Source organism: Colias croceus, chromosome 24 (assembly GCF_905220415.1).
Source record: "Colias croceus chromosome 24, ilColCroc2.1".
Classification (NCBI taxonomy): Eukaryota; Metazoa; Arthropoda; class Insecta; order Lepidoptera; family Pieridae; genus Colias; species Colias croceus.
The window spans coordinates 4,273,671-4,301,429 of record NC_059560.1 but is presented as its reverse complement, the minus strand read 5'-3'; the positions used below and the strand labels follow the sequence as shown (position 1 = coordinate 4,301,429).

Here is a 27,759-nt window from a genome sequence, read left to right as displayed (position 1 = left end):
TCAACTAGAAAAATAGAATTTAATTCGTACTTCAACCTCTACGGCAAATACATCACAACATTTATTTCCATAGTATAGAGCTTACGAATAAAAAAAACGAAAGGGTGTTAAATAAAATTTATTAAAAAAAATATAAAACAAGAACCATCCATGCTCGCTACCCAATGTTATAACTACAAGTGTATAATAAAACAACTTATATACATATTATGTGCGTAATTGAACGTTTGTATAGGCAGTTATTGCGTTAACAAAAATGTTTAGTAAAAATGCATAAGTCGTTTGAATGAAGATCTTGACGAATAAAAAATAATATCACTGTGAAAAATACTCGTAACAATATCACAGTGAAAAATAACAGTCCAAATGTAACAACGTGAAATCAACTGCTATTATTTTATTAGCTTGAACGTTCTGAAACTTTACTAACAAAAAACTAACAATAACTCGCAATGAAAATCTCCATTCATACGCTTAAAATAAAATCTAGAAGCTACTTCCGTATTATTATGCTGAGATAACGTAAAATTTCGAAAAATATCGATATAAAAACGTAACTATAAAATACATATAATTTTTCACTATAAGAGACCAATAGGACGCGTGAACGTCGTTCACAAACTATAACAGCTAAATGTCACATACAGAGTGAAAATGTCAACAAATTTAAATTTAATGTGAAAATTTGTATTTTTGTCGCAGAGATATATTATATTTATGAACTTTTATATGCAAATGTTGGAAGAAATCTCATAAAGAAATCGTATAAATTTATAGAAATCTCATATTTAAAATTTAACAAACACTTCAGAACGGGTATTTATATAAAACAATAAATTACTAATAAAAAATACAACACGGCAACTTTTAAAATATCTCCACGAATTCATCTGTAACAACAAATATTAAACAATCAAAACACAACATGGAGTATAATTCTTTAATAAACCTAATATTCCCGGATATATCAAACATTTTCACCCCATAACACTTTTTGAGTCTTAAATTCCAAAATCTAATACTGAAAAAGAGCGGACATAATATTATTATGTTCTATACCAACTTAGATATGTAACCATTAGACCTAAGAGTCGTCGAGAATCACAAGGTAAATAGGACAATCAGTAGTTCTAAAATATATCTTATAGAAGTTGGCACGAAATCTTATAAACGGGAGTCCAAATTCAATCAAATAAATACCCTTAAAACTAATCAAATCCTTCATTAATTTGGAGTCCCGTTTAGAGCACCTTAATAGTTTAAAAAATATATATTTCATCTATTCTACACTAAAATAGCTTCTATAAGACGACATGGAAGAATACTTAAAATATAATATGCATTGAAAACAAGAGTAGAGATTAAATTCTAAGACTAGAGAATCAAAACATCCATATATTATTTTGTAAATATATTTCACTCTCTCTAACTAACGCGCCGGCCGTTGGTGCGACGGGAACAAAAAACGCTCGTTCGAACTAAACTCAAAAATCGAACATTCGCTTCTTTATAACCCGACCGTGTGTGATAGAACAATTTTAATTCGCATTCTAGAATGTTCCAGAACATTGTCCCATTGAAAATTAAGTACAGATAACAAATAATAAAAGCAAGCTACATGGAGGTGGAGGTTCTATTGCATGTTTAAAAAAATACACATAATAATTATGTGCTTGCAGAAATGCAATGATGTGATGTTTCGTAGAACTACAAGCTTAAAACAACATTTTAACGAGAAAAACGTACTTTTACCATTAATCTCGAATAAAAAACACAATCGGGTTAAACAAACAGACAACAAAAGTGCCGCAACTTGTACGGCCGGTCGCCAAAGGAAAATCAACCTTAAACCTAAACATATTAGTATCGGAATGCGCGACGATTCCTTGTATGCGCGTGCTGAAAGCGGGCCAACGTTCGTGTTGCGTGCTGCTTGGTGTTCGGGACGAGCTGTTGCCTTGCGTCTTGTATTAGTGCCCCTGGAAAGTAAATCATTTATAAACAAAAACATATTATAGAAAAGAGCGTACGGGTCAGAAGTGAAACTACTGTGGCAAAATTGAATACCAAAATCGTCGCCCTACTCAATGACGCGACCTTAAAATTTCATTAAGTTTTAATTTCACTTCATTAAAGGAAATTAAAAAGTAAGAATGTAAAAGAAATTGAAATAAATTCAGTTAAAATTTTGCCATTGTCGTTTTCAAATAAAACGCTCTTTCACACTACAATCATTTTAGGATATCGAAGAGAGAGTCTCCATCACACACAACTCACAAGCGACAACCGTCTACCAATTTTTTTTCAATCAATCGATCGAACAATCAATCAAAGATCAATCAATCGAACAATCAAACAATCAATCAATCGAAACATCATTCGAACGAAAAATCATATAACAATCATTCAATCAATCGAACAATCAATCAATCGTACATACAATACATCGAACAATCGTACAATCTACTAACCAGCAAGGCAACATTTGTTATGACCTCAGCGGCCGCGGCGGGTGGCTCAGTGGTGTTTGCGTGCGGCGTGCGAGGCGGTGCCGGTTCGACGGTCAAGAGACGCGGTTTTTCGTTTGTCTGTTCGCCCGTACCGCCGACACACATCTGGGACAGAGCGCTAATGACGCTGTCCATGTTCGGCGCTTGGATGTTGTCACCTTCGCCCTGGAGATTATCAAAACATTAATATGTTTTTAAGAACATTGGCAGCATATCTCTTTTCTTAGTGATAGACAAAGAAGAAAAAAGTAAATAGGCATAGGGTTGTATAAAGAGAATACTACCACAATGTTGAATTAAAATTACATTTAAATCATTTTTAATCTTACAAAAATTTATACCATTCCAACATCAAAATTTCAACAAATTGGAAATTATAGGATATCGTAATAGTATCACAGTTTTGTAAAAACATTCATACCTTTTGGGGTCCCGATTTGTAGAAATGCAGATAGCAGAAACCGCGGAAGCCCTGGAAAATATGAAAACATTTTATTCGTGAAATTCATATTTTGATCTTCTCAATTGCTAAAATATTCAAAGAAATATATACCTCACTAACAATTAAAATCTACGAAAGTGACGTAATTCTTGACACCGATCTTGTGAATTTTTTATAACATTACATGCTTTAGTCAATTTATACTCCAATGTTTTTCTGTAATGATTATAATTAATAATTCTCCGCGCGGAAAAATTAAGATTAATTTTTTTTCTACGTATTTTTCCGGGATAAAAAGTATCCTATTTTATGCCCAGGATAATAAGGTATAATTATACCAAGTTTCATCGAAATCGAACCGTTAGTTTTCACGTGATGCCTTCACATACAGACAGACAGACAGAAAAAAAAATTTAATCACATATTAGGGTTTGGTATAGATCCAGGAACACCCCCCGCTATTTATTTTTTCAATATTTTCAATGTACAGAATTGACCCTTCTACAGATTTATTATATGTATAGATACCTTCCAGGTCATCATTTGCGGTTTGACACCGCGCTCCGTGAGCGCCTGCTTCAGGTCACGTACACGAGTTGTCGGGCTGATGTTTGAAATCTGCAATAAAATACCAATTTACTTTTATGTTACTGTAAAAAGTGAATACATTTCTTACACACGATAAACTAATATAAAGATCAATTATTCGCTTCGCTTCTATTAAGCGACAAATTTACTCACAACGCGTCGTGGTCACAAATTATATTCAAAACAAGACTGAAAACGTTTTACGTAATAAACGTTAAACATTTTAAATTGTCATACAAAAAAAAGTAAAAGATCCTTATAATTTTAGGTGCTTGCTTTTTTAGGATAACGAGGAGCATGCTACGTGGTCTCTGAATAGCACTCAGTGGCATGTCAAAATCTATTTTTTTTACCGTTGCCGTTTTCAAATACATTATTTTTACATAATTTTGCTAAGTGCTTACTTTGACCGAGAAATCAATGACAGGTCGGGGCCGTCTCGGGCGTCGCGGCTTCTGTTCCTTAGCGTCGTTCTCTTTGCCATCTTTGCTCGCAGACTTGTGGCTGTTGCGTCGGCGACCCGGACGACGGGATTTGGGCTTGCCGTCTTCGCCCTCTGTTGTGTTGCCCTGTGAGATAATAATAATTTATATAGATGAAAAATAAGACAAATTAACGCAAAGCGAGGAGTAATCTATACATATAATAAATCTGTTAAAGGGTCAATTCTGTACATTGAAAATATTGAAAAAATAAATAGCAGGGGGTGTTACTGGATCGATACCAAGCCCAAATATGTGATTAAAAAAATTTTTGTCTGTCTGTCTGTCTGTCTGTATGTTCAGGCATCACGTGAAAACTAACGGTTCGATTTCGATGAAACTTGGTATAATTATTCCTTATTATCCTGGGCATAAAATAGGATACTTTTTATCCCGGAAAAATACGTAGAAAAAAAATAAATCTTAATTTTTCCGCGCGGACGGAGTCGCGGGCGGAAGCTAGTATAATATTATTATTTTTAAGCTATTGCTTCTATCGCGGGCCTTGAGCGCGGGGACCGAATCGAGAAATTCCGTAACGAAAAAACCTCACGCTCCCCACTCCGACGGGCGGAGGTGTGGCTTGAGGGCATAGCATGCAATAGCTTTACCGCGGCAGTCCCCGAGTGACACACGTCTTTTTTTGAGTGTAACAGTGTACGAAAATAACTGTATTAACACATCTTATGTTAATGTACAGTTCGATTCAAACTTAAGGGCGGTACGGAATTTAGCTGCGAATGCGCAGGTATCCGACCCTTAACGTTCCGGTAATATCTAAAATTGTTTTCTGCGCATCAGATCGTTCGAGGTTTCGAGCCGCCATTAAATTTGAACCTTACTGTAATATGTTTATGCGAAAATGTGTTTACTTACTTGTTTATCGAAAGCGATTTTGTGATTATGTTTCGAAATTTCGGAAAGCTAAACAGAGTAAAAAATACTTGTAACTATTTTTACCATAGGGAAAAGTATCGATCATTCTTATGGCTGGCGCAGACGCAGCGCAGCGCAACACATTTTTCACTGTCAAACTATTATCGACATTGTTCTTATTAAAATAAAATTCATAATCAAATAATTTATTTCGGAGAGCATCGAAGCGTTACACGCAAAAGGTGGCGACGCTGCGTTTTTTTGAATGTTATTTCAACGAGGACAATGTCGATAATAGTTAAATCTGATTATTATATTAACTTTATTGTATTGCAATGCTTGCATAAGGTTGCTAATGTGTATGTAAAAATGTATTGGTATTTGGTATGCAATAAATAATTTGAATTTAGTTTGACAATGCAAAAATGCGCTTCGCCATATCTGCACCGGCCCTTATTGTAATTACCCTGTCGATATAAATAACAGCTGTCGACTATCGTGAGCGATATAGTGACAATGTGTTTTTGTTTATTTCTTCTTTCCGTCGTCTGAATACTTAGATCTTTAAACTATGCAACAGATTTTGAATGGGGATGGATTTTTTTAATAGATTCTCGAGGAAGGTTCTATTTAGTGATTTAACGATACATGATTTTGCCGATACGATTGTTTTTATGAATGGTTTGATTTCGAACTCGGTTGTTTTATAATCGGCGATATATCGGTATCGGTATTGTTACATCCCTAGTGTTATTATACAATTTGTCAAGTTTTAAAGCGAGCGGAAAGCCAGTTACAACAATACTAATATTATAAAGCTGAAGAGTTTGTTTGTTTGAATGCACTAATCTCGGGAACTACTGGTCCGATTTTAAAAATTCTTTCGGTGTTAGATAGTCCATTTATCTAGGAAGGCTATAGGCTATATATCATCACGCTAAGACCAACAGGAGCGGAGCACTGCGGCACACCCCGGACACTCCATACAAAATTATCGTTTTGACAGTTACACTGTAGAGAGTGCAAATGTGTGTGTTAACGCTTTATGGTTGGCACATTTGTGACTAGTTTAAAAAAAATTTCGTTTTTCTGATGAAATACATCCGTAAACAGCACAATATCTCACAATTTTTTACGAAAAACGATAATCACAAATCCACAATAATAAAATTACTTTAAGTCAATTTGATTAATGTTGTCAATCTTCGTTGCGTATCGTCCTTGCAGAAAAATGCGGACCATTTTTAGGCTGATCGTGCGGGGTAAGTGTTTAACTTTGGCGGGAGGCGGAGAGTGTCCGTTCTGTAGCGTTTAGCTACTATTATGTATTCTGTGACTGCGGGTAAAACCGCGGGCAAGAAGCTTATATCTAATACACTGGAGATTTCACTATGAACGTTGACTTGTCACGGGAAGGTATGACCTTGAATGACGCCTGGTTATTTTTTGTCCCTTTCACACCTAACTTGGCAAGTTGGTGTGAAAGGGATGAAGGAACAACCAGGCGTCATTCAAGGTCATACCTTCCCGTGACAAGTCGACGTTCATAGTGCAATCTCCAGTGTGTTAAAGGGGTGACAGACGTACGAGTAAGTACGCGAACTTGTGGCTCGACGACCTTTTTCGCTCGTGTGTCACCCCCAGGTACGCGTACTTAAAAACCGTCGAGTAAGTTCGTTGACGATCCAACATGTTTGAAATTTTACTCGAAGCCCGCCTTGGCTCGCACGTCTGTCACCGCCGCGAGCCGAGTAAGTACGCGAACTTTAAAACCGCGACTTTAAAAGGGCTGATAGACGTACGAACTTTAAAGTCGCGGTTTTAAAGTTCGCGTACTTACTCGGCTCGCGGCGGTGACAGACGTGCGAGCCAAGGCGGGCTTCGAGTAAAATTTCAAACATGTTGGATCGTCAACGAACTTACTCGACGGTTTTTAAGTACGCGTACTTGGGGTGACACACGAGCGAAAAAGGTCGTCGAGCCACAAGTTCGCGTACTTACTCGTACGTCTGTCACCCCTTTAAAGTTCGTACGTCTATCAGCCCTTTAAAAGGGCTGATACTGGGTCAACGAACTTACTCGACGGTTTTTAAGTACGCGTACTTGGGGTGACACACGAGCGAAAAAGGTCGTCGAGCCACAAGTTCGCGTACTTACTCGTACGTCTGTCACCCCTTTTAGATATAAGCTTCTTGACCGCGGGGTATAGCTAGTGTACAATAGCGCTCACCTCCCCCTCGCTGTGGCTCTTGTGCGAGCGCGTGCGGCGGCGCTGGCGGCGCGGCGCGCGGGGCGCGCGGGGCTCGCGGCGCTCCTCCGTGTCCGTGTCCTCCTCCTTCAGCGTGCACGCACGACCCGCGCTGGTGAGATTCAACTTGTTTACATTATTATATGCTATGATATATAAAAAAGCTAGATACGTTACCCGCTCTCTATTTTGGCAAGAAAAAACTCAGCTAAGTGCCCGAGTTTCACTTAGTCACGCACCATTCAGCGTCGTGGCTGGACGTTCTTTTTATATTTTAATCGGCAGTTGTTATTACGAAGTACATGAGTGAGACATGTATTATGTCTCGTGCGTGAGAGTGAAAGAGAGAACAACTGTATTGGTGATAATGCGTTAGTAAGTAGGTATGTATTAATTACGCTGTTTTTAGTGCAATGATGTTGGTGTATGCCGCGTCTACTAGTATAATAGATCATTGATTATATGTGCTTTAAATACTCTAACTCGAACTCAAATATTTATTTATTCAATTGGACTTCTTCTAGGGGCCCTTTTGAACCGTCATAACATTTTTTTAACATTTACCACCGAACGCTTTATTAAAATAACTACATTTCAGCCCGCAGCTTCGCCCGCATTTGCAAAGGAAAACCCGCATAGTTCCCGTTCCCGTGGTATTTCCGGGATAAAACTATTCTAATAATCCAAGTTACCCTCTATATGTGTGCTAAATTTCATTGTAATCGGTTCAGTAGTTTTTACGTGAAAGAGTAACAAACATCCATACATCCATACAAACTGTCGCATTTAAAATATTTGAAGACATATTTTCACCGATCATTGATAAGTATGTACAGTTTTATTAATTATCTCTCTTTAGTGCGAGTTAAAATCGAGTCAAAAACGGACGGTCATACAAAAATAGAAGCACACAAAAATACAAGTGAAATAGATCCCACCAAAAACATAAATGTAAAAATTGGAGCCGAGTTCAATCGTTGACTTAATTTGCCAAAAAAGAAATGAGATCTAATTAATGTGTGCCAAGTTCTGCAAACAGTCCAGAAATTTATTTATAAAGATGTATTAAGTTCTTAGGTTGACTGAAAACTCAATTGTTTTATTTTCCCTTAGAGAACAATGTTTATTCCAAAATATAACTTTTTTAATTTGAATAATATAATTATTTTCACAAAGCAAACAACTAATGACCTATTGAACCCCATAATTTGATGAGGCTAGTTTTACATACTGTTTATATTTTGTGTTCTAAAGTTCTAAAAACTAGCCTCATCAAATTATGGGGTTCAATAGGTCATTAGTTGTTTGCTTTGTGAAAATAATTATATTATTCAAATTAAAAAAGTTATATTTTGGAATAAACATTGTTCTCTAAGGGAAAATAAAACAATTGAGTTTTCAGTCAACCTAAGAACTTAATACATCTTTGTAAATAAATTTCTGGACTGTCTGCAGAACTTGGCACACATTAATTAGATCTCATTTCTTTTTTGGCAAATTAAGTCAACGATTGAACTCGGCTCCAATTTTTACATTTATGTTTTTGGTGGGATATCATTACTTTTTGTACAGAAAATTACTCTGCAAATTTGATTCACTTTATGAATATAATACTTTTTATATACGATTTTTTTATATTTTTTCTTGCGGATTCTTTGTATGGTTTGTTTAGTATTATTTTCTATATTTTCTTGTATGTTATGAATGTCAGCGCACATTGCCCCGTCATTATCTGCAATTTTTTAAACTCGTTTTCTGTTTAAAAGATTACATGATTTTCTAAACATCCAGCGTGAATATGTACACACACTATTACAAAGATGCAAAGATCGTTGTAGAAGAATTGTCGCTTTACTCCATGACGTTACGGTATTGCCATGACGAGATTTTGAAATTTTACTCTAAACGCGCCTAAAGATGTTTCACTAATAATAATATTAATATTACGCAAATTAAATCATTTCGACCTTCGACAAAGCCTTCTTCCATTACACTGAAATTAAAAATAAACTAAACACTCATAAATAAAGAATAAAGAAATGTGAATTTGTAAAAATATATATTATTTTTAACTGTATGAGCAATATTTTTATTACAATTTTCTTTTATTTTACGTTTAATAACAGTTTTGAATAAAGAAATCATGCAATCGAAGTAATCCGCCCTAGCGATACTAGCGCGAGTGAGTGTGATGTCAGAGGCGCATCGAATCTACAGATGTTTCGCGCTAAAATATGTAAACTTCAATAATCTATATCTCAGTCATTTATTGATGGATTTCAAAATTTTTTTCGGCCACTGACTAGTTTTGATCTATTTTTTAAGACTAGTAAGGTGAATATAATATTTTCTACTTTTATAAACTTTTCCATTTTTCCATACAAACAAAATTAATGTCATTGAAAAAAAAATTAAATACAGATAATTTCAGTATTTTCTGATTTTTTCCTTTGTACACTCACTATTATCTAGTTGATTACAAAATTTAAACTTTCTAGGTCATCTGGAAGTGGGTTAGGTTTTGTATATGTCTATAAGTCAGTCAGTCTTAAAAATTGCGATTTTTGGATATTAATATCTACGCAACTGTTTAATCTGTATTTATGAAATTTAAGGTTCTTGTTTATCTTGAGGTCCTCTTGATATGTACCAAATTTGGTTTATTTAACTTAAATAGTTTTCGAGTTATAAGGGGGTGAAAAGTGGCTCGAAATGGTTCGTGTAAATATACACACGGCTGCTGCTCGCCAGTTCTCTTCGCTTGAACTCGGCTTGACACGCTGCCGCGTGTCTAGATTTACTAATCTTATTACTATACTCAATAATATACTAACAAAAAATGCCAAACAATGTTAAAAAAACCCGTGGAACAAGATTTTATCCCTACCCTTTCACAGATTAAAAACAAAAAACTTCCATACCAAATAGTTTTTCATACAACTACAGATAACTTACAGCATTTCAATCTCCCTCAATTGTCCCAGCACGGGCATCTGCTGAATGCGTCGGCTTGACAACAAGTGCCATAAGATGCCAGTTGGTCGCTGGCTCATACGTTGAGTTTCAATCACCTGAAAAAAAAAAATTATAGACAAACTAGCTTTCCGCCTCGGCCTCGCCCTAGTTTTCAAAGAAAAACCCGCATAGCTCCCGTTCCCGTGGGATTTCCGGGATAAAACCTAGCCTATGTTGCTCAGTGAAGAAGCACCTTTCTAATGGTGAAAGAATTTTTGAAGTCCAGTAGTTTATGCGTGAAAATCATACATACATACATACGTAATTACAAACCTTTCCTCTTTATAATATTAGTATAGAAGTATAGATATATTTTAGCTTACAGTATGTTTTATCTAGAAACAAATAAGGCTGATTGTAATAGCTAGATTTGTATAAATTGAACAATAAAATGGCCCGTCTTTTTAAAAAATACAATATAAAACTATTTCCGAGTAAATAAATACAGTGAAACCTGGTTAAGTGAGACATCAAGGGACCTGCAATATTGTTTCACTTATAGAGGTATTCCACTAACCCAGTGTCTCAGATATACAGGTATAAATAAATATCTGTCTCATTTACAGAGGGTTCCATTAATAGAGGTGAGAATACAGGTTCATAAACGGATATTAACTTCAGTTTTTATGATAACGATTGTAGCTTTCGTTTTGACGTTTTTCAAATAAACAACTGTATAATAGTAAAGCGAAACTAAAACTGAAGGTAATTATAGCTCAAAGTTTGTACTTACGTACTACGTACTTTATCTCAGTTACAGAGGTTTATGCATATAAAATTTACTCGCTGTCTCAGTTACAGAGGTAACTATGATGATAAATCGAAAGAACAAATCCCAGATATAGAGGTTTACCTCATCCCACTAACAGAGGTGATTCAGTGCCAAAGTGTTGGGACCTAAGCATGAGTTTCAGTTATGGAGGTTTCTCACTTATCCAGGTCCCACTTAACCAAGTTTCACTGTATTTGTAATATCTTGCTATAACAATTATTAATTAATTTCACATTAATTCACAGGTAATAGTGCAAGTTTTTAAGGATGTACATAGTAAAGAACTATAAAAAGTATCTTGTGAAAAATAACTGAGTAAAATAAATAAATAAATGTTTCCTAGTTTTAATTGAAACGACTTACCTGTGTTGGTGTAACAATGATATCTACAGGAACATCGTGCGGTCCAAACAGTTCAGCCGGGAGCGTGTCGAATACCTATGAAACGAAACATAATATTATTTATACAGGGTTAGTTTTCAATGACCAGCCAAAATTTAAAATTAAGATCTAGATATTAAACCAAAGGTACATTTGAAACATTATTGTATAAAATAAAATAAAAATAATAGCATTCATTTGAAAATGTCTTAAAAATTTCCTAAATCGTAAACACCGCCAGAATCAATGCACTTGTGTGCGTGCGCGTATCGCCAAATTTATGTGTGTTCTAACTTCTACCTATCTAGGTTGTTGAACTGAATTGTGCTTTTGTAATGTCCACACGTTCGCTTTTTAGTGGCGGACAGGAATGAAATCTGATTTAAAAAAAAAAGTTTTTTTTTTCATTGGATCTAATTTTATCGATACTGAACCATTTCTGAAAATTTGGCCGGTCATTGAAAACTTTACACTGGATATTTTAAAATAACTAATTAAAACGACGTATCGAAAACTAGCAAATCCTACTAATATTATTAAAGTGAATGATTTTTGGAAGGTATGGATGTTTGTTACTCCTTCACGCAAAAACAGCTAATCCGATCTGTAAGAAATTTGGCACACTGTAAAAATATAATCTGAAATAACACAGGCTTTTTATCCGCGTACCACACGCTAGATATTAAAAATTCCTTCAATTCTTTCAAATTTAATGTGTCTTTTCAAATATTTTAACACAAGTTCTACACAACATAACGATAATACTTATTCCATAAAACAGCTAAGTTATTTTTCAATTTGCTACAAACATACATACATACAAAACTTGGCTCTTTCTCATTTTAATATAGATAATAAGATTTACCTGACAATCATGCACAGTGGTCACCACCAGAGTATCTGGCTTTATCGCCTTCATGTGCATCATCAGACCAAACTCGAGATCACCGTAACCTGAAATAAATTCTATTTATTACTATTTTTCTATACTTATATTTATCTTCATATTGATAATGTTTTAGTGTTTTAACTCAAGAAAAACGAACTAATACATATTTACAATATAAAAATTACGCATAATCTAATATATAAAAATCAATGCCACTTTTCGTTGTAATTCCATAACTCGAGAACGGCTGAACCGATTTCGATAATTCTTTTTTTATTATATTCCTTGAAGTACGAGGATGGTTCTTATGTAGAGAAAACGTTAATATGTACCACGGGCGAAGCCGGGGCGGACCGCTAGTATCTTGCATAAAAAAACCGTTTCAAATATTAAGTGTTGCTTTTACTTTTCATATAAACTAAAATGTTCATCCTTTTCTAAGCAAATTCTTCGACATTATTTACCTCTTCCCTTCCCAATACGGTATCCCTCTTTGGACACAGCGACTGAGCCCATCACCACAAGGTCCAAGGAAACGGAGTCTTCAATGGCTGAAAAGCAAATATCACATTGACTACAGTCAAAAGTTTTCTGAACATTTTTATTTGCTATGCAATTGAATTTGAGGATTACTGCTACGAAATAAATGTTATTTTCAATGTACATATTTACTATACAACTACGCGAGGCTCGGCCAATTTTCACGACTAAGGCCGGTTGCAGAGCTTGACCGACCATCAGTGCGTACGTCAGTCGCGCTTGTCATATTAGTTCAGGATACATCGCCCATTTTTGCAAGTGACTACTATCAAGCTAATTTTCCGTTTGTAGCTTTATTTTGATGAGACGCCCAATAATTTCGTGTACGAAAGTCTCGATTGTGGTAGCTAACAGAGATAACAAGGATAAAAAATTTTGATTTGATGGTTCTCAAATATTTATTACTAACTGAATGAATTTTTTTTGTTCAATCTCAAGATAATTACCTAAATTATTCGAAAAAATATTTGTCCTACAAAATCTATGGTTTGTTCAAAGAGTCCCCCTTTCCAAAGTGTATCGATAACGAGGTCATCATAAATGATTACTAACAAGCTGATTTTTTTGTTTTCACTTAGTTAATGTTTATATAATTCAACAGACATATTGTCCTACAAATTGCGTAATAAATATTTGAGAACCATCAAATCAAAAAATGTTATCCTTGTTATCTCTGTTAGCTACCACAATCGAGAGTTTCGTACACGAAATTATTCGGTGTCTCATCAAAATAAAGCTACAAACGGAAAATCAGCTTGATAGTAGTCACTTGCAAAAATGGGCGATGTATCCTGAACTATATGTATGGAAATTCATAAAACCGTTCATAGCTAGACCGACCATACGCACGCGTATTGTCATGCTCATTAGTGTCATCTTCATACACATTGTTGATGCGTATCGTCAGGACCGACGGTACGCACTGACGGTCGGTCAAGCTCTGCAACCAGCCTAATACTTAGGTGTTTGCGACTCTAGTTGGTTAAAGTATGTCAATAACTCGTACGTATTTTTAAGCATATTTCACACGTCATATCCTGCAAGTTGCAGTGAAAAGTGGTTTCAATTAATGACGTTTATCAATATGACTGAAGGCTCGGTCACCTCCTCAGGTAGTACGAGACGGTTGAGGAAACCGTTATGTAGTCGCTAGTATATAAAGTTGTACTCACACAACGGTTGTCCATACGTCTCCATTCCGTTCCTCGACACCGCTTTCCTGATCGCTGTTGGCCCAGTCTCCCCTTCGGGCAGTACGAGACGGTTGAGGAAACCGTTCTGTAGACGCGGCACGGGCACGTAGAGCGTCTTCTGTTGTTCGAGGCATAGCACTCTGGAATTTAGGTGTTAGATTAGTTATTTTTCTTAGATATTTTAAGGTTTGCTCAGGATTGTCACCCTCATTTGATAAGATAAAAAAAAAATACGATAAATTATGCGATAGTCTCCCTTTTAACAATGTTTGAAACAAAAATTGTCAGCGGAAGCAAAATTGGAAATATTTTTTGCCCGCAAATAAATATATTATCGCATTTGATAGTACCTATGACTGAACGAAATGTCGATGTCCGACTTATTTTCTATGAAATAAATGTAGTAATCTGTACAATTTTTTTTACACTTTATCTACATGGTCTTTTCTCCCAGCATTAAGAAATTAAACAATTTCCAAGCACTCGGAATGCAAGTTATTAAGAGCGCTCACGTGACCACATCCGCACCGATTAGCATACAACTCGGATGATAAAAATGCGAGAAAGTGCCACAAGTGTTAAAATGTAAGATTATTTGAGTTGGAAACATTGTTGGAAACGCTTCCAATGAGAACGGAAAAGAAGAAAATCAGTAATTTGTATACATTTGCAAATATTGCACGATTCGTTTTGTAATACGTGGTCGGATTTTGTAAAAAAATACCTAATGGAGGCGTCCATAAATTACGTTAGGTTTATTTTTCAATTTTTTGACCCTACCTTGGTGAGATGTCGTCAGATTTCACCCATATCGTTAGCTACTATTAAGTAGATATTCTGTGCCCTGACATTTTTCTACCAATTTGTCTCAATAAATATATAACCGACCTATAATTATAACAGATATCACTACACATATTGATAACGCGTAATTGCATTTGCATATCATTGTTATTGCGTTATGATTACTCAATCAACCTCCACATTCGGCATGCAAGCGCGTGGGCAGAGAGTCCGAGAATTGCATAAATCTACGGATGTAATTGTTAAAAAACCGGCCAAGTGCGAGTGGTATTAGATTAGCAGTGGACCCGTATACAAATACAGTATTTATCATTTTTTACTAGTTTTTCCGTACATACCTAACTGTTATTTTTGTTAAGAAACAGAATAACTACACACATATCTCGATGTTGAGCTTTACAAAGCTGGCTTCTGATATAGTATTTTCTATCTGCTTTCATAGAAAGGTATTAAAATATTTAATAGGTAATAGAAAAACAAAAAGAAAACTATTTAAGTAATAATTTTATTTTTTTAGTTTGTAGGTAGTTACTTGATTTTTAAAGATGTGAAATTTAAGTCGTTTCTACCTATTACGATTGGAAAGATATAGCTAACCTCGTGACAGGCTGAGACACAAAACAACGGATCTCTAAAAATCAAACATATGCAGCTGATATTGAGAAATATGACGTCATTCTTCACAAATTATCACAAACCGTCTTTTTCGGTGAGTTTGCCAAAATCAAACATAGCGTTTATAATAACTATTTGGAGACGATGACGTCATAGATGGCATCACAATTTGGTTATTTATAAATAGTTGACTGAACCGTGTATCTACTAGGCAAATGGTATTCGGATTTTTAGAATAAGTTTTCGTATTTGCTGGATGTACCTAATTATTGTTATTATTACGTCCAATCAATGAAACAAATCAAATATTTATTATTTACACAGTAGGAAATATGTGTATGATAAAGAAGAATTTAATCTATGGTGAATTATTTATGCGACATTAAAACGACGACTATGAGAACATTAATTTATTATAAATAAAATAAATTCATAAACACGTATGACGACTAATATTTTACTATATATTTTTTTTGTAAGTAATCCTATTTCAATTCATATGAGTCCTGACGCTTCAAGTTCCTTTAAAAGAGCTTTTAAACTAATTTTGAATTAGTTCCATCTCAAATTCAAATATTCGTCCATTCAACTATAGACCTCTTCAAAAGTCCTTCGCATTTGACTCATCATAAAACAATTAGGTACGTTATCAACCGGTGCGCAAAGCAGTTTCTACTGAGAAAATCCGGCAAGACGTATGTATGAATTCAGTACTAGGTTCGCTATACAAATTAATTAACAATATACAAATTATTAAGTCTTCCAACTACAGCTTCGCCCGCTTTGTCTAAAACTTGACTTAAACTGTCCTCTTGAGTCCCTATCTATTAAAAAAACCCTATCAAAATCTGATGCGTAATTTTTAGATCTAAGGATACAGACACACAGACTAGACGGCGGAAAGCGACTGTTTCATACAATGTACCGATTTTTAGTTACAATTTACATTAATTACCACATCCAAGCAGCCCATAAAGACACAAACATCATATCAGCCTTATCAAATGTTTATATTTTGCAATTAAACAATCTCGAATGCCACGAGAATTTATCGGGTTATCGTTAGATGGGACAAAAGTGCAATGTAAAAACTTATTTATACAGCTGATGATACAGCCAGCTTCAAGAAAATAGTTTTTACAAATCCTTTATCAAGTTACATATAGTTTCCAAACAAACTCAAGCATTTATTTATTCAATTAGACTTCTTCTAGAAGCAATTTTGAATCATCATTACATATTTTTAACATTTAGCACCGATTCGGAAAGCAGTATACAGATTATATGGAGAAGAACCGGCAAGAAACTCCATGGTTGCTCTTTTGAACACTTTATGCAATCGCGATATTTTTATTTTTATGAAATTAATAGTAGATATTATAATAGTATTATCTGAATAGAAAGCGTGATTTGATTGAATTGTGAGAAATCTACTAATGAATAAAAGCGATATGCTATCTCAAATTATATCGCATATTTCATTTTAAAATTTTAATAATTATCAAAACAACTGTATAAATAATTATCAAAACAACAGTAAAGAAAATTGTTTATTTGATGGTAGTAGGCATTAGAAGCAATACATACTAATTAAATGTAAAATGGACCAAATTATGTCACGCAAGAGAAAGGTAGTGTGGTCTAATCATTATATAAATATAATTACAGTAAAATTGTACGTTCCAGATAAGAAAATGTCGACAAATTTGATATGCAATTAACTAAAATGCAGCCGAGTAACTCTATAGTTACTCAGTAGTCAGTACTCTGCATCTGTTGTTAAATTCGTTATCAGTTATTTTATTTCGAGCAGTTTATACATAACATTTTAAACGTAAATTTGTCATCTAATCAGTCGACTAGCTAGCTCTCATAAACTATCTATATTACACATTTCATTAAAATCTGTTTATCAGTTTTTGCGTGAAAGAATAAACAAAATTTTATCCATAAATTTGGTAATAATCTGAAAGAAAACGCTTAGGTATGTATTTTTGAATTGTCTACTGGCTTTCAAAATATAACGATTATAAGAAAATTAAATAAACTTTATTTTTATTGACCACGAGTTAAACTGTTACCTACCCACACCAACAGCTGTGTGCTATATCCAACGTATAAAAGGCAATTAATCGAACACAAACAACGTAGTTATAACATTTTACATGGGAAAAACATCGTTAGTAATATAAAGTTATTTAGAGAAGGAATGCCCCAAATATCAGCCGGCTGCTTTGTCTAAAATCTGAATGAATAGACGACGAAAATCTAAATATTCGTCAATCGAATTGTTTACAATTAAATAAAGTACGGTCACTGACATTTAAATGTTTGATCTAGGTTAGGTCCAACTTTCAGATAATATAAAATATAATATTAATACCTCTGTAATACAGCATAAATTTCCTATGAAAAAAATCAATGGAATTTGTGAGAATCTGCAAAACGTTTGATTTTCAAATTTGAGATACCTAGTTAGATAGGTAAATTTTGTTTCCGATTTTTTTAAACAAAAGACGATTAGTACCTATTTAAAAATATCTTTCTTTGGGGTCAACGCTCGAGCTAGATTTCAAGATCATATAGTTTGAAATGGCCAGTGAAAAAACATTTCATGATGTTTGTTATATTTGCGTAGCGTCAACAAAATTTACTTACGTTACGAGTAGTATAGATTTAGAAAGAAGATACATACCTACATGAACGAATTCAAAAAGTTTAATAATTGTAAATGCTGATATATTCTGCATATTATTTATGCCTAATTTTCCAGATTCAGATCCAAACATTAGTCTAAGCGTGATAATATACATAAAATATACATAATAATATAGCCTAAAGCTTTCCTCGATAAATGGGCTATCTAACACCGAAAACATTTTTCAAATCAGACCAGTAGTTCCCAAGATTAGCGCTTATTATTAAAATATCCACCCTCCACTTTTTAAACTATCTATGAGACTAGACAGGATCAATCATCCGGAATGGTGGTGCATTTTCCGCGTCCATTATCCGTCGACGGGTTACGAAAACGCTTGACCGCGATGCGAATAGAAAAAAGACGTGAAATTGGAACACAAAACAGACGTTTAGCCGGTGTAGTCGTGGCTATCGAATCGGGAAACGCTGTAGGCGACATTTTTTCATGCCATATGACAACTGAGTATTTCACATAAAACACACGTAAAAAGTTTGTAAAATGCACAGGTTTGTATGTATTAGAACATACATGAAAATACCTACTGATGCACTGGCGGGGTCACCAACTGTAGAGGGGTTGTGAACTCAAAGACGATACTGATCGTAATGATTTTATTTTGCACACAATATCCGTATTTATACAAAAATCGACCAAAAACAAAACCAATCAGAATTCTAATGTTGAAATTGAAATTTAGAATGCGCTCTGATTATGAAAAAGAATGCGCCGGCCTGTACACAATATGATATATATAAACTCTATGCATGTCTCCCTCCTGCACTATGTTATTTCTACCTAGGGCTGTTCCTTTTCCATGATCTCTTTTGGTAAGCTCATGTGGGATAATAAGACCAACACAAGAAACAATTATTTATATTAAAATTAAAATTTTAATCTATCTATTAATAAAAACAAGCAATGTTTAGTTGCTTCAATAACACTTCAATATTATATTTCGTTATAACATCTCGATTGTAGTCAGAGAAATTAGAGAAAGTTTTGAACCATTCATTGTATAAGATATATTTCTTAGACTTATCTTTAAGAAGACTTGATGGATTTCTTTATTATCTCCATTATTTATGAATGCTTTACTACAATAGCTTACACCTGCACGTGTTCATTAAAAGAAACAGCATAAGGGTCTCAGCACACATATAGGATCGGAAAGGGATCGTAACCGTATCGCCTCGAGCCGTTCAGAATGGTTTGTATCAAACTCCCTACTGCAACGCACACTAATCGGAATAGTAACGTAATCGCCTCCCCTCGGAACAGGCTCCGAACTTGCAATTCCAGCGCTGTCGGCTCATCGTCCCCGCGCTTACGTCTCTCCATCCCCGCGCTTACGTCTCTCCGTCCACGCGCTTACGTGTCTGCCTGCTACGACTTGCCGTACTTACCGTTTTTAGGCGTAACGCCGGTGTCGCCTAGCCGTAGCCGAGTTGACGTACAGGCGCTGCTGATACGCGTTCCTCACGTGCATACGGTAGGTTGACGCCTGGTTGACAGCGAGGCGAAAGGCGTTACGGTTACGATCCCTTTCCGATCCCATATGTGTGCTGAGACCTTAACAATGAATGTAACCTGAGTGCCCGGTATTCTTAAACGGCTAATATCACAGCTAATATTGAGCAGTGACTATGATTTTTATCCTCGCGTAGATAAGATTGGTAGATACCGTAATATTATTTTCATCAGTTGTCATGTTTTGACTTTGTGTGGTATCCGTATCGATTTAATTTTAGCAATTTTCTTCATTTATTTTAATACATTGTTCGTTTATAATTACGCCTTTAGTACACCGACGCGTTCGCGTGCGGCAGCGAATCTCTGCGAAACTACAGCGTAGCGAAATAACAGCGAAACGTTAGTACACAGCAATGTTTCGCAACTTTTTCGCATTGATATGCCATTGTCATTTTTGACGACTGCAGGTGCAGACGTAATTTCAGAATGTCATCTCAGTCAATGTCATTTTTAGCAACTGGTGACACATATACAACAATATATTTTTCTTATCGTTTGGGTGAATGCACCGTTTCAAAGATAGTAACTCAAGTATGCGAACAAATTTGGAAAATACTACAGCCAGAGTACATCCCGGTTCCTTCTACTAAAACATGATTGGAAATAATAATGGGGTTTTCCTAATTGCCTCGGGAGTATTGACGGCAAGCATATTGTTATTAAATTTCCACCTAACAGCGGCTCACTGTTCTATTGCTATAAAAACGATTTTCTACTGTGTTATTGGCAATAGTTGATCCACATTACAAATTTACTTACATAGATGTAGGATCATAATTATGGTAAAGATTCCGATACTACAATATTTGAGAACTCATCATTTTATCAGCTTTTAAAAAGTGGACGGTATCTGAATTTGCCAGCTCCAAAACCTTTGCCAGGTTTCAAACAGACTACACCACATGTATTCATTGAAGATTTAAATTAGAAACCTTTCTAATGAGACAAGAGACGCAGCAATGAATGACAATGATAAAAAAAGATTTAATAAATCATTAAGTAGGGCACGAGTAAAATGTGCGTTTGGCATTTTAGCACAAAAATTTAGAATATTCTTGAGGCCCTTTGAAACAGATTTGAATAATACTATTAAAATTGTTAAAGCTGCAGTATACACATACGAAAATAAACAATTTTCGGACACTTTAGGAGCATTCGTACCAATGCATGCCAATAGACATAGGGCAGACTTAGCAGCGCTTAATGTTCGATCACAATTTGTAAATTATTTCAAAGAAAATTAAAAACATAAAATGTATGAAATATAAACAATAAATTTTTTACCATCTATCAGAGTCTTTTCTTGAAGTTTTCTCCATGCTACCTCTTTTTTGTACGTATTTTTATAATCTGCGTGTCCAATTGCGTATAATACGGGATAATCTCGAATAGAATGCAAAAATAATTCAGTATTTTCGGCATCCATGGCCAATGATATTTTATGTATAGATACGTTATTATAATACTCACAAATCACAATATAGTATATAAATAAACAAATAGTTGCCATGGCAATTGGCATTTTGGCACGTTGGTGGCGTATCTAGGTACCTCTTGTCTATGTCTATACATATAATAAATCTGTAGAAGGGTCAATTCTGTACATTGAAAATATTGAAAAAATAAATAGCAGGGGGTGTTACTGGATCGATACCAAACCCAAATATGTGATTAAAAAAATTTTTGTCTGTCTGTCTGTCTGTCTGTCTGTCTGTATGTGAAGGCATCACGTGAAAACTAGCGGTTCGATTTCGATGAAACTTGGTATAATTATACCTTATTATCCTGGGCGTAAAATAGGATACTTTTTATCCTGGAAAAATACGTAGAAAAAAAATAATCTTCATTTTTCAGTTTTATCCATAGACGTTGTTCCGTAGAACCGCGAACACACGTTGCGTATTATTATAGGCCTAGCCGTATTTGGGAATTGGGTCCAATAGATATTTATAAGATGTTATTGTCAGAGTTATTCAAAATGGATAAATAAACCATCCACGCGAAGACCGACATCCGCGCGGATGGAGTCGCGGGCGGAAGCTAGTATATATTATTTCTATATCACTTCTATATAATATCATTGTCCATGGACGCGAAAATCTGTCCTCACCGACAGAATGCGAGCGGACGCTATGCGATGCGAAACTCACGCGAAACTTCACTAGCGAAACTTATGCGTCTGTGTAATGGCCATTTCGCAGTTCCTTGCGAAACTATACTGACAAGGACGCAACTATTTCATCTATCTATGTGCTAGAGTGAGACATATCATATGCGAAAACCTTCCATACTACTGACAGATTTTTCGTTTTTTCGCTGCCGCTCGCGAATGCGTCGGTGTACCAAAAAGGCGTAGTACACAGCAATGTTTTCGCAACTGTTTCGCAATGCGTCTGTGTAATGGCCATTTCGCAGTTCCTTGCGAAACTATACTGACAAGGACGCAACTATTTCATCTATCTATGTGCTAGAGTGAGACATATCATATGCGAAATCCTGCCATAGTACTGACAGATTTTTCGATGTTTCGCTGCCGCACGCGAACGCGTCGGTGTACTAAAGGCGTTAGGGTATTCAAATAATGGCAACAATTTGGTTTGTACCTACTTAAGGGCTAAGGAAAACAATTGCGATCCCAAAATATTTCCATATCAAATATATAAATATCTTTTGCTCTTTTTTTATATCTAGGACCACGTGTTTTAATGTGACCCTTGCATATTACCTATTTATGTTCAGTTATGCTATTTTTTAGTTGAATAACAACAATTGTTGAACCAGCTATTTAAACTGTTTATAATCAAGGACAGGCAAAAATATTGACCTCATAGCAAATACTATTGTTAGTATGTTTCGAGTTGGGTATGGTCACGACTCATGTTGATCTAATTACCCTTTCAAATTAATAAATAAATTGTCAATTGTTAAAAGTATAATTTGGAAGTTAAACAACTTTAATTATTTAGGTAGGTATTTATTTAAATTATAAAATGAAAAATTTTTTAAGCAATAAAACCAAGAGAACGAAGATCATCTTAATGAATTAAGAATCTAGGTGTGTAGGTACCTACATCGTATTCGTGTTTTGTCGGTAATTAATAATTACCTATATTACCTACGTACCGTGAAAAAAATAATTTATACGCTATTATGTTATAGATTGGCAAAACTGCGACAAAAACAAAATAGAAATAAAACACGATCGATACTATTGTAAACAAAATCATGTTTTTACGACGGTTATTATTGCGTTGGACACAAAAAATTACTTCCACTATGTTAACAACATTACACTTTAAATAGCTGGAGACCGTGGTTTCATTCTCTAGCTAGGTACTCTGGTGTCACACTACAAACAGACGGGTCTTTTAGAAAGATAAGCTGATCACAATGATCATCTCCATCATCAATGTCCAAAATAAGAAGTTGGATAAACACGATATAATAATAATCGTAGAAAGTAAGATAGAAGCAATTACTAGAAATGTAACGCGACTCCACCTCTGTCCACACAAACAATACCTAAAAATTATAACTAATCTTACCTCACAGGCTCTTGCGGCTTATCAGGGTTCACTTTCACCGTATTAGCGTTCTTGAAGACATCCAGTTCTGCCAACTTAACGGCTGCCTCTTGAGCCCCCTTGAAGTTGGGTATACGGTTGTATACAGGCCGGGGGAACATAGCCAGCCCATTGGTCTCCAAGTGACGCCATACTTTGATGCGGAAGGACTGCTTGGTAACCTCTTCGGGTTGCGGCGTTTTCGCTGGGGATTTGACGTAATATATAACAAAAACGAACAAATATAAATACGGTTAGGCTTGGTACTTGGTGTAATAATGTGGAGGTAGAACAAATGTTAAATTTTATGTGAAAATTTGAGGTTCCTAGTAATGTAAAGTAATAGAGGGTAGAAATAGAAATTTGTTGTAGGTTGCAGGAGAAAAAAATATGTTACATTTCTCGTTTTTCTCATAAGTACTAAATAAAAATCGACGAGCGATTTTTGATCAAACAATGTTGTCGATGTAGAAAAATATTAGAAAAATGGAGGCAGACAACGTCACGGGTAACAGATAGCTAGAAATTTTTATTAAGACAAAGAACTCAAATAACTAATTGAATCGGCTAACACGCTCAGCAATTATTTTCAGTATGAAATATTCGACCTTCTGAAAGTAAGTCAGGCGAAGCGTAACTTTACACATTAAAGTAATATAGACATAATCACTATATGTAAAGAATCCATAATTGCGTGCATTGTGTATAGGAATGCTGTTATTTAACACGGTTATGTATGTTCTCGATATAACCAAGTTTCTTTTTAACGTGAGGGCTCGTTAAAATATTTCTTATTCAGAGAAACGATTGATTTATTTACAGCATGGCAGTATTACATTAAGTTTATCTATTTACCTGAAATCTGATTTATCACAATCAGATTCAACAACTAATTAAAAAAAGAAACATTTTATTGATCTCAAAGTTATCTTAAACATAAGCATTGGCCTATTGCTTTTGATAATTGAATGGAAAATTATTTATTTCAAATTATACATAAATTAAATCGACAATACAAATCTATCATTAATTTACACTTATGTTAATGACAAAGTAACACATTTATGAGCACACCACCTGTGTATACTTAAAATTTTTAGAAGTATTGTTTCTATTGTTTTAATTCATTCTAGATTATTCTTTAACTTATTAAAAATAGTAAAAGTATGTATTAATATAAGTGATTATTTAATGCTATTTAATTTATTGGTCATTAGCATTATCACTATGGAGATATTTCAAATTGATAAAAACTACATTAAGGAGGTAAGATTTTCCTTGATAAATATAATATGCTAAGAATAAAAACACCCAACGTTGTGAGTGTGGTTTTAAATACAATTAAAAATAACTGTAGGAATCTATCTATCTATCAGAAGTCTGTTCTGCAACTGGGCATACATCAATTATACTAAATCCAATAAAAGAAAAAATATTTCGATATCATTCATACAAGTGTATCTACAAACTCAATAAATAAAGAAAATAAATGTTACTCACGAGAAGTTTGTTGCTCATGTTTGTTCATTATTACTTAACCTTTTTTGTTCGACTTCTAAATATGTTACAATCTAAACTCACTCATAACATTTTAGGGCCCCGTATGAATGTTTGTATGTATGTATGATGTACCTTATTATTGATTGATATGCGCTTATCATTACTTTTTATTTATATGCAAATAATAATTAAAGTAATTTTAAATTATTTCAGACAATTATCTACTAGCAAACATTTTGCTGCCAGAAAACCATAATTACCAAGCGGTATGAAAATCTTATTGATTGATATGCGCTTATCATTACTTTTTATTTATATGCGAACAATAATAAAAGTATTTTAAATTATTCCAGACAATTATCTATTAGCAAACATTTTACTGCCACAAAACCATAATTACGGAGCAGTTTGAAATATACAAACTATTAACAAACCAAACTACCATACCTAATAAATGAAAATATAAATTATTCATTCCTGTGTATCACGGAGTTGTTGGGTCACAATATATAGATACCTTTATTATTTAGTATTATAAAGCAAATAAAAGGAATAATACATACCAGTTTGCTTATAAGTTTTATAGCATTCAAATGTTTTATAAATATATACATTTTTGATAATAATACCTATTCCAAGTACCTATTTGTAATATTTTCAATGTTATTAATTCCTAATATTGACAATTCTTTAAATATAAAAGACTAGTGACTCTCACCTTGATACTGAGCAAACATATCTCGTCACCATATTATGATGCCACACATTGGCATGATAATATATTATATTCCTAATATTAAATTCAGTTGTATAAATATTCTATATCACAGATGTTATGTAGTTTATGATTTTATAAGAGATAATTTTATTTTTTCTAGCAAATCGATGAGAAAATGATAAATATGCAGTAAATTTTTCTTACCTTCTTTCTTTCAAACTTAATAACTCAGGCCCCGGAATCACAGACACAATAGAAAATCTATTGTGTCCTAGACCAATCGGGCCGCTTGGGATTCAATGGGTTAATAACTTCAAATTTGCCTTATATAAAGATATTAACAATAAGAGGCAACCAATAAGAATATGACTAATTACATTAGATCATGCTTATAATAAAAATGTAAGGAAGGGTAGACAGAAAACAATGTGCTCACATAAAATAATTATCCTTATGCAGTCACCTGTGAATGTATAGATTCGGACGTGATAAGGTCATCGAAAAGAGCGCGCCAAGGAGTCGAATATTCTATTGCATTTCTACATTAGGTGGGCAGAACAGTATCTGAGTCATGTTTCACACTCCAATTAAGCTACCTACAGTAATTACAAGCGAGGAAACCACCCAAATCGCACTAAATCAATGCACGAAACGAAATAAATGCAAGTGAAATTACTACCGCAATTTATTGTTAGCACGCATAAAATATCTCATCTTTATGATCGTATTCGAACAAATATCCAAATCTAATAATGAGGGTACATAGAAAAACATGCTCGATTACACGTTTCATGAAATTTCATTACTTTATAGATAAAATATCATGGCAACAGTGAATTTTCCGAAATATAAAAATAGTAAAACGCATTATTTTCCAGTCGTAATAACATGACAACAAATGAACATAATTACCTGTTTCTGTAGCCGCCGGCGTTTCTTCCCCGTTCTGCATGATACTTGCGTTTTTAATTGCCAGGAAATATCAAAATGCCGACAATTTAACAATAATCATGAAAAGTTTAACAAAATAAAATCTTATTTGCCGGACAGAACCGTCACACGCAAAAATAGAATGCGAATAAAAAACAAATGCAACCAACTTCGCAACGCAGAAAGCAGTTGTGCCAACATTAAGAAATAAAAAAACGTTCCTCTAAGAGCGGGCGCGCACGAGCAACTTAGTTGCCCGGCAACTATTTTGTCTCTGTCGCTGTCTCCTCGCAAAGTTTTGAACGATGCGCACACGAAAGCGACAGCAACGCAACTTTTTCTTTAAAATTTTCTGCATTTATCAACATGGATTTCGTAGAGACGGTTGTGGTCTGTGCTCTTGTCCTTAGAAACCGAAGACGGTTTTAACGAAGTTATTTTTATTTAATACTTTTTAGTGTATTTTTCAACACGAATCAAACGAGCCCAAACTCGATAAAGTTGAGTCAATATATTACTAAGTTCCTATGGCCACCTTCCGATTCCATCATCAAATCAGCTCTATGTCATGATAATGTTTCATCGCTATCCAATTTACATACGTATACAAAATTTCAGTTCAATCGGTTACCTGGAAATGAATCAAAGTTACTTGCTACATTTCAATTAAGTCATCGAGATCAGACAAAAATGCTCACAAAATAAAAACTACTGGGCTTATCCGAATAAATTTTATGGGACCAATCCCACACCATTCTGCATCAAACAAAAAAAGAGTCACGTAAATCGGTTCAGAAACCTCGGAGTAATCGGTGTACATACATAAAAAAAATATACCGGCCGAATTGATAACCTCCTCCTTTTTTTTGAAGTCGGTTAAAACTACTGTGTACGAGAATAAATACGTTGACATAAATACGTATTATCGCTACGCCGGTTACGCGGCAACTGGCCGGCGGCCGCCGACAGGCAACATTTTTGTCGCCGTGCGCGCACTTGCATTGAAACCAATAGATAGGGCGACAGTTGCGTCGCGGGCTTGTCTCCGAACCCGCGGACAAAAAAGTCTCCCGGGAGTTGCGTCGCTACGTACGCGCACTTTCATACTAGCCCATGGCTGGAGAGACAAAATAGTTGCGGAGACAAAATAGTTGCGGAGACAAAGTTGCTCGTGCGCGCTGGCTCTTAACAAACTTAACGTTGCGTTGTTGCATATTTTAATCCTAAGAGAGGATTAAAATAACCAGTGCAAACTTAGCACCCCATCTATGGAATTTTGGGTCGAAAATGACCTTGATCGTTAGGTCCCCGTTAGGTCCTTTAAGGTCCCACAATTTTTTCGTTAGGTCCCCTTTAGTTTTTTTTTTAATAATTTTTTAAATTTTAGGTATAAAAAAAGTGCACTTTAGCACCCCATCCATAGAATTTGGGGTCAAAAATGACCTTAATCGATAGGTCTCCG

At 34.7% G+C, this 27,759-nt stretch overlaps 1 protein-coding gene and 1 long non-coding RNA gene across 2 annotated transcripts; one reads left to right on the top strand and one right to left on the bottom strand.

The window, feature by feature from the left end:
• Nucleotides 1-26,459, bottom strand: LOC123702708 (methenyltetrahydrofolate synthase domain-containing protein). Its single transcript, XM_045650494.1, has 13 exons — nucleotides 26,280-26,459; nucleotides 23,132-23,354; nucleotides 13,916-14,076; nucleotides 12,668-12,754; nucleotides 12,180-12,268; nucleotides 11,297-11,371; nucleotides 10,102-10,217; nucleotides 7,129-7,258; nucleotides 3,945-4,109; nucleotides 3,481-3,570; nucleotides 2,932-2,982; nucleotides 2,472-2,675; nucleotides 1-1,979 (listed from the first exon to the last, which is right to left on the bottom strand). The coding sequence occupies exons 1-13, from the start codon at nucleotides 26,317-26,319 to the stop codon at nucleotides 1,971-1,973; spliced, it is 1,440 nt and encodes a 479-aa protein (XP_045506450.1). The 5' UTR covers nucleotides 26,320-26,459; the 3' UTR covers nucleotides 1-1,970.
• On the top strand, nucleotides 11,247-20,876 carry LOC123702709. The gene is made up of 3 exons (XR_006752903.1): nucleotides 11,247-11,267; nucleotides 14,500-14,502; nucleotides 20,598-20,876. It is a non-coding gene; the product is annotated as an uncharacterized LOC123702709 (long non-coding RNA).
• Nucleotides 26,460-27,759: the final 1,300 nt, after the last annotated feature.

Coding starts and splice junctions, on each gene's coding strand:
- LOC123702708 (XM_045650494.1), bottom strand. CDS start 26,319: ATGCAGAACGGGGAAGAAACGCCGGCGGCTACAGAAACAG. Junction 14,077..23,131: donor AAGCCGCAAGAGCCTGTGAG/GTAAGATTAGTT, acceptor CCTAAATTCCAG/AGTGCTATGCCTCGAACAAC. Junction 4,110..7,128: donor AGAGCCACAGCGAGGGGGAG/GTGAGCGCTATT, acceptor ATTATCTCACAG/GGCAACACAACAGAGGGCGA.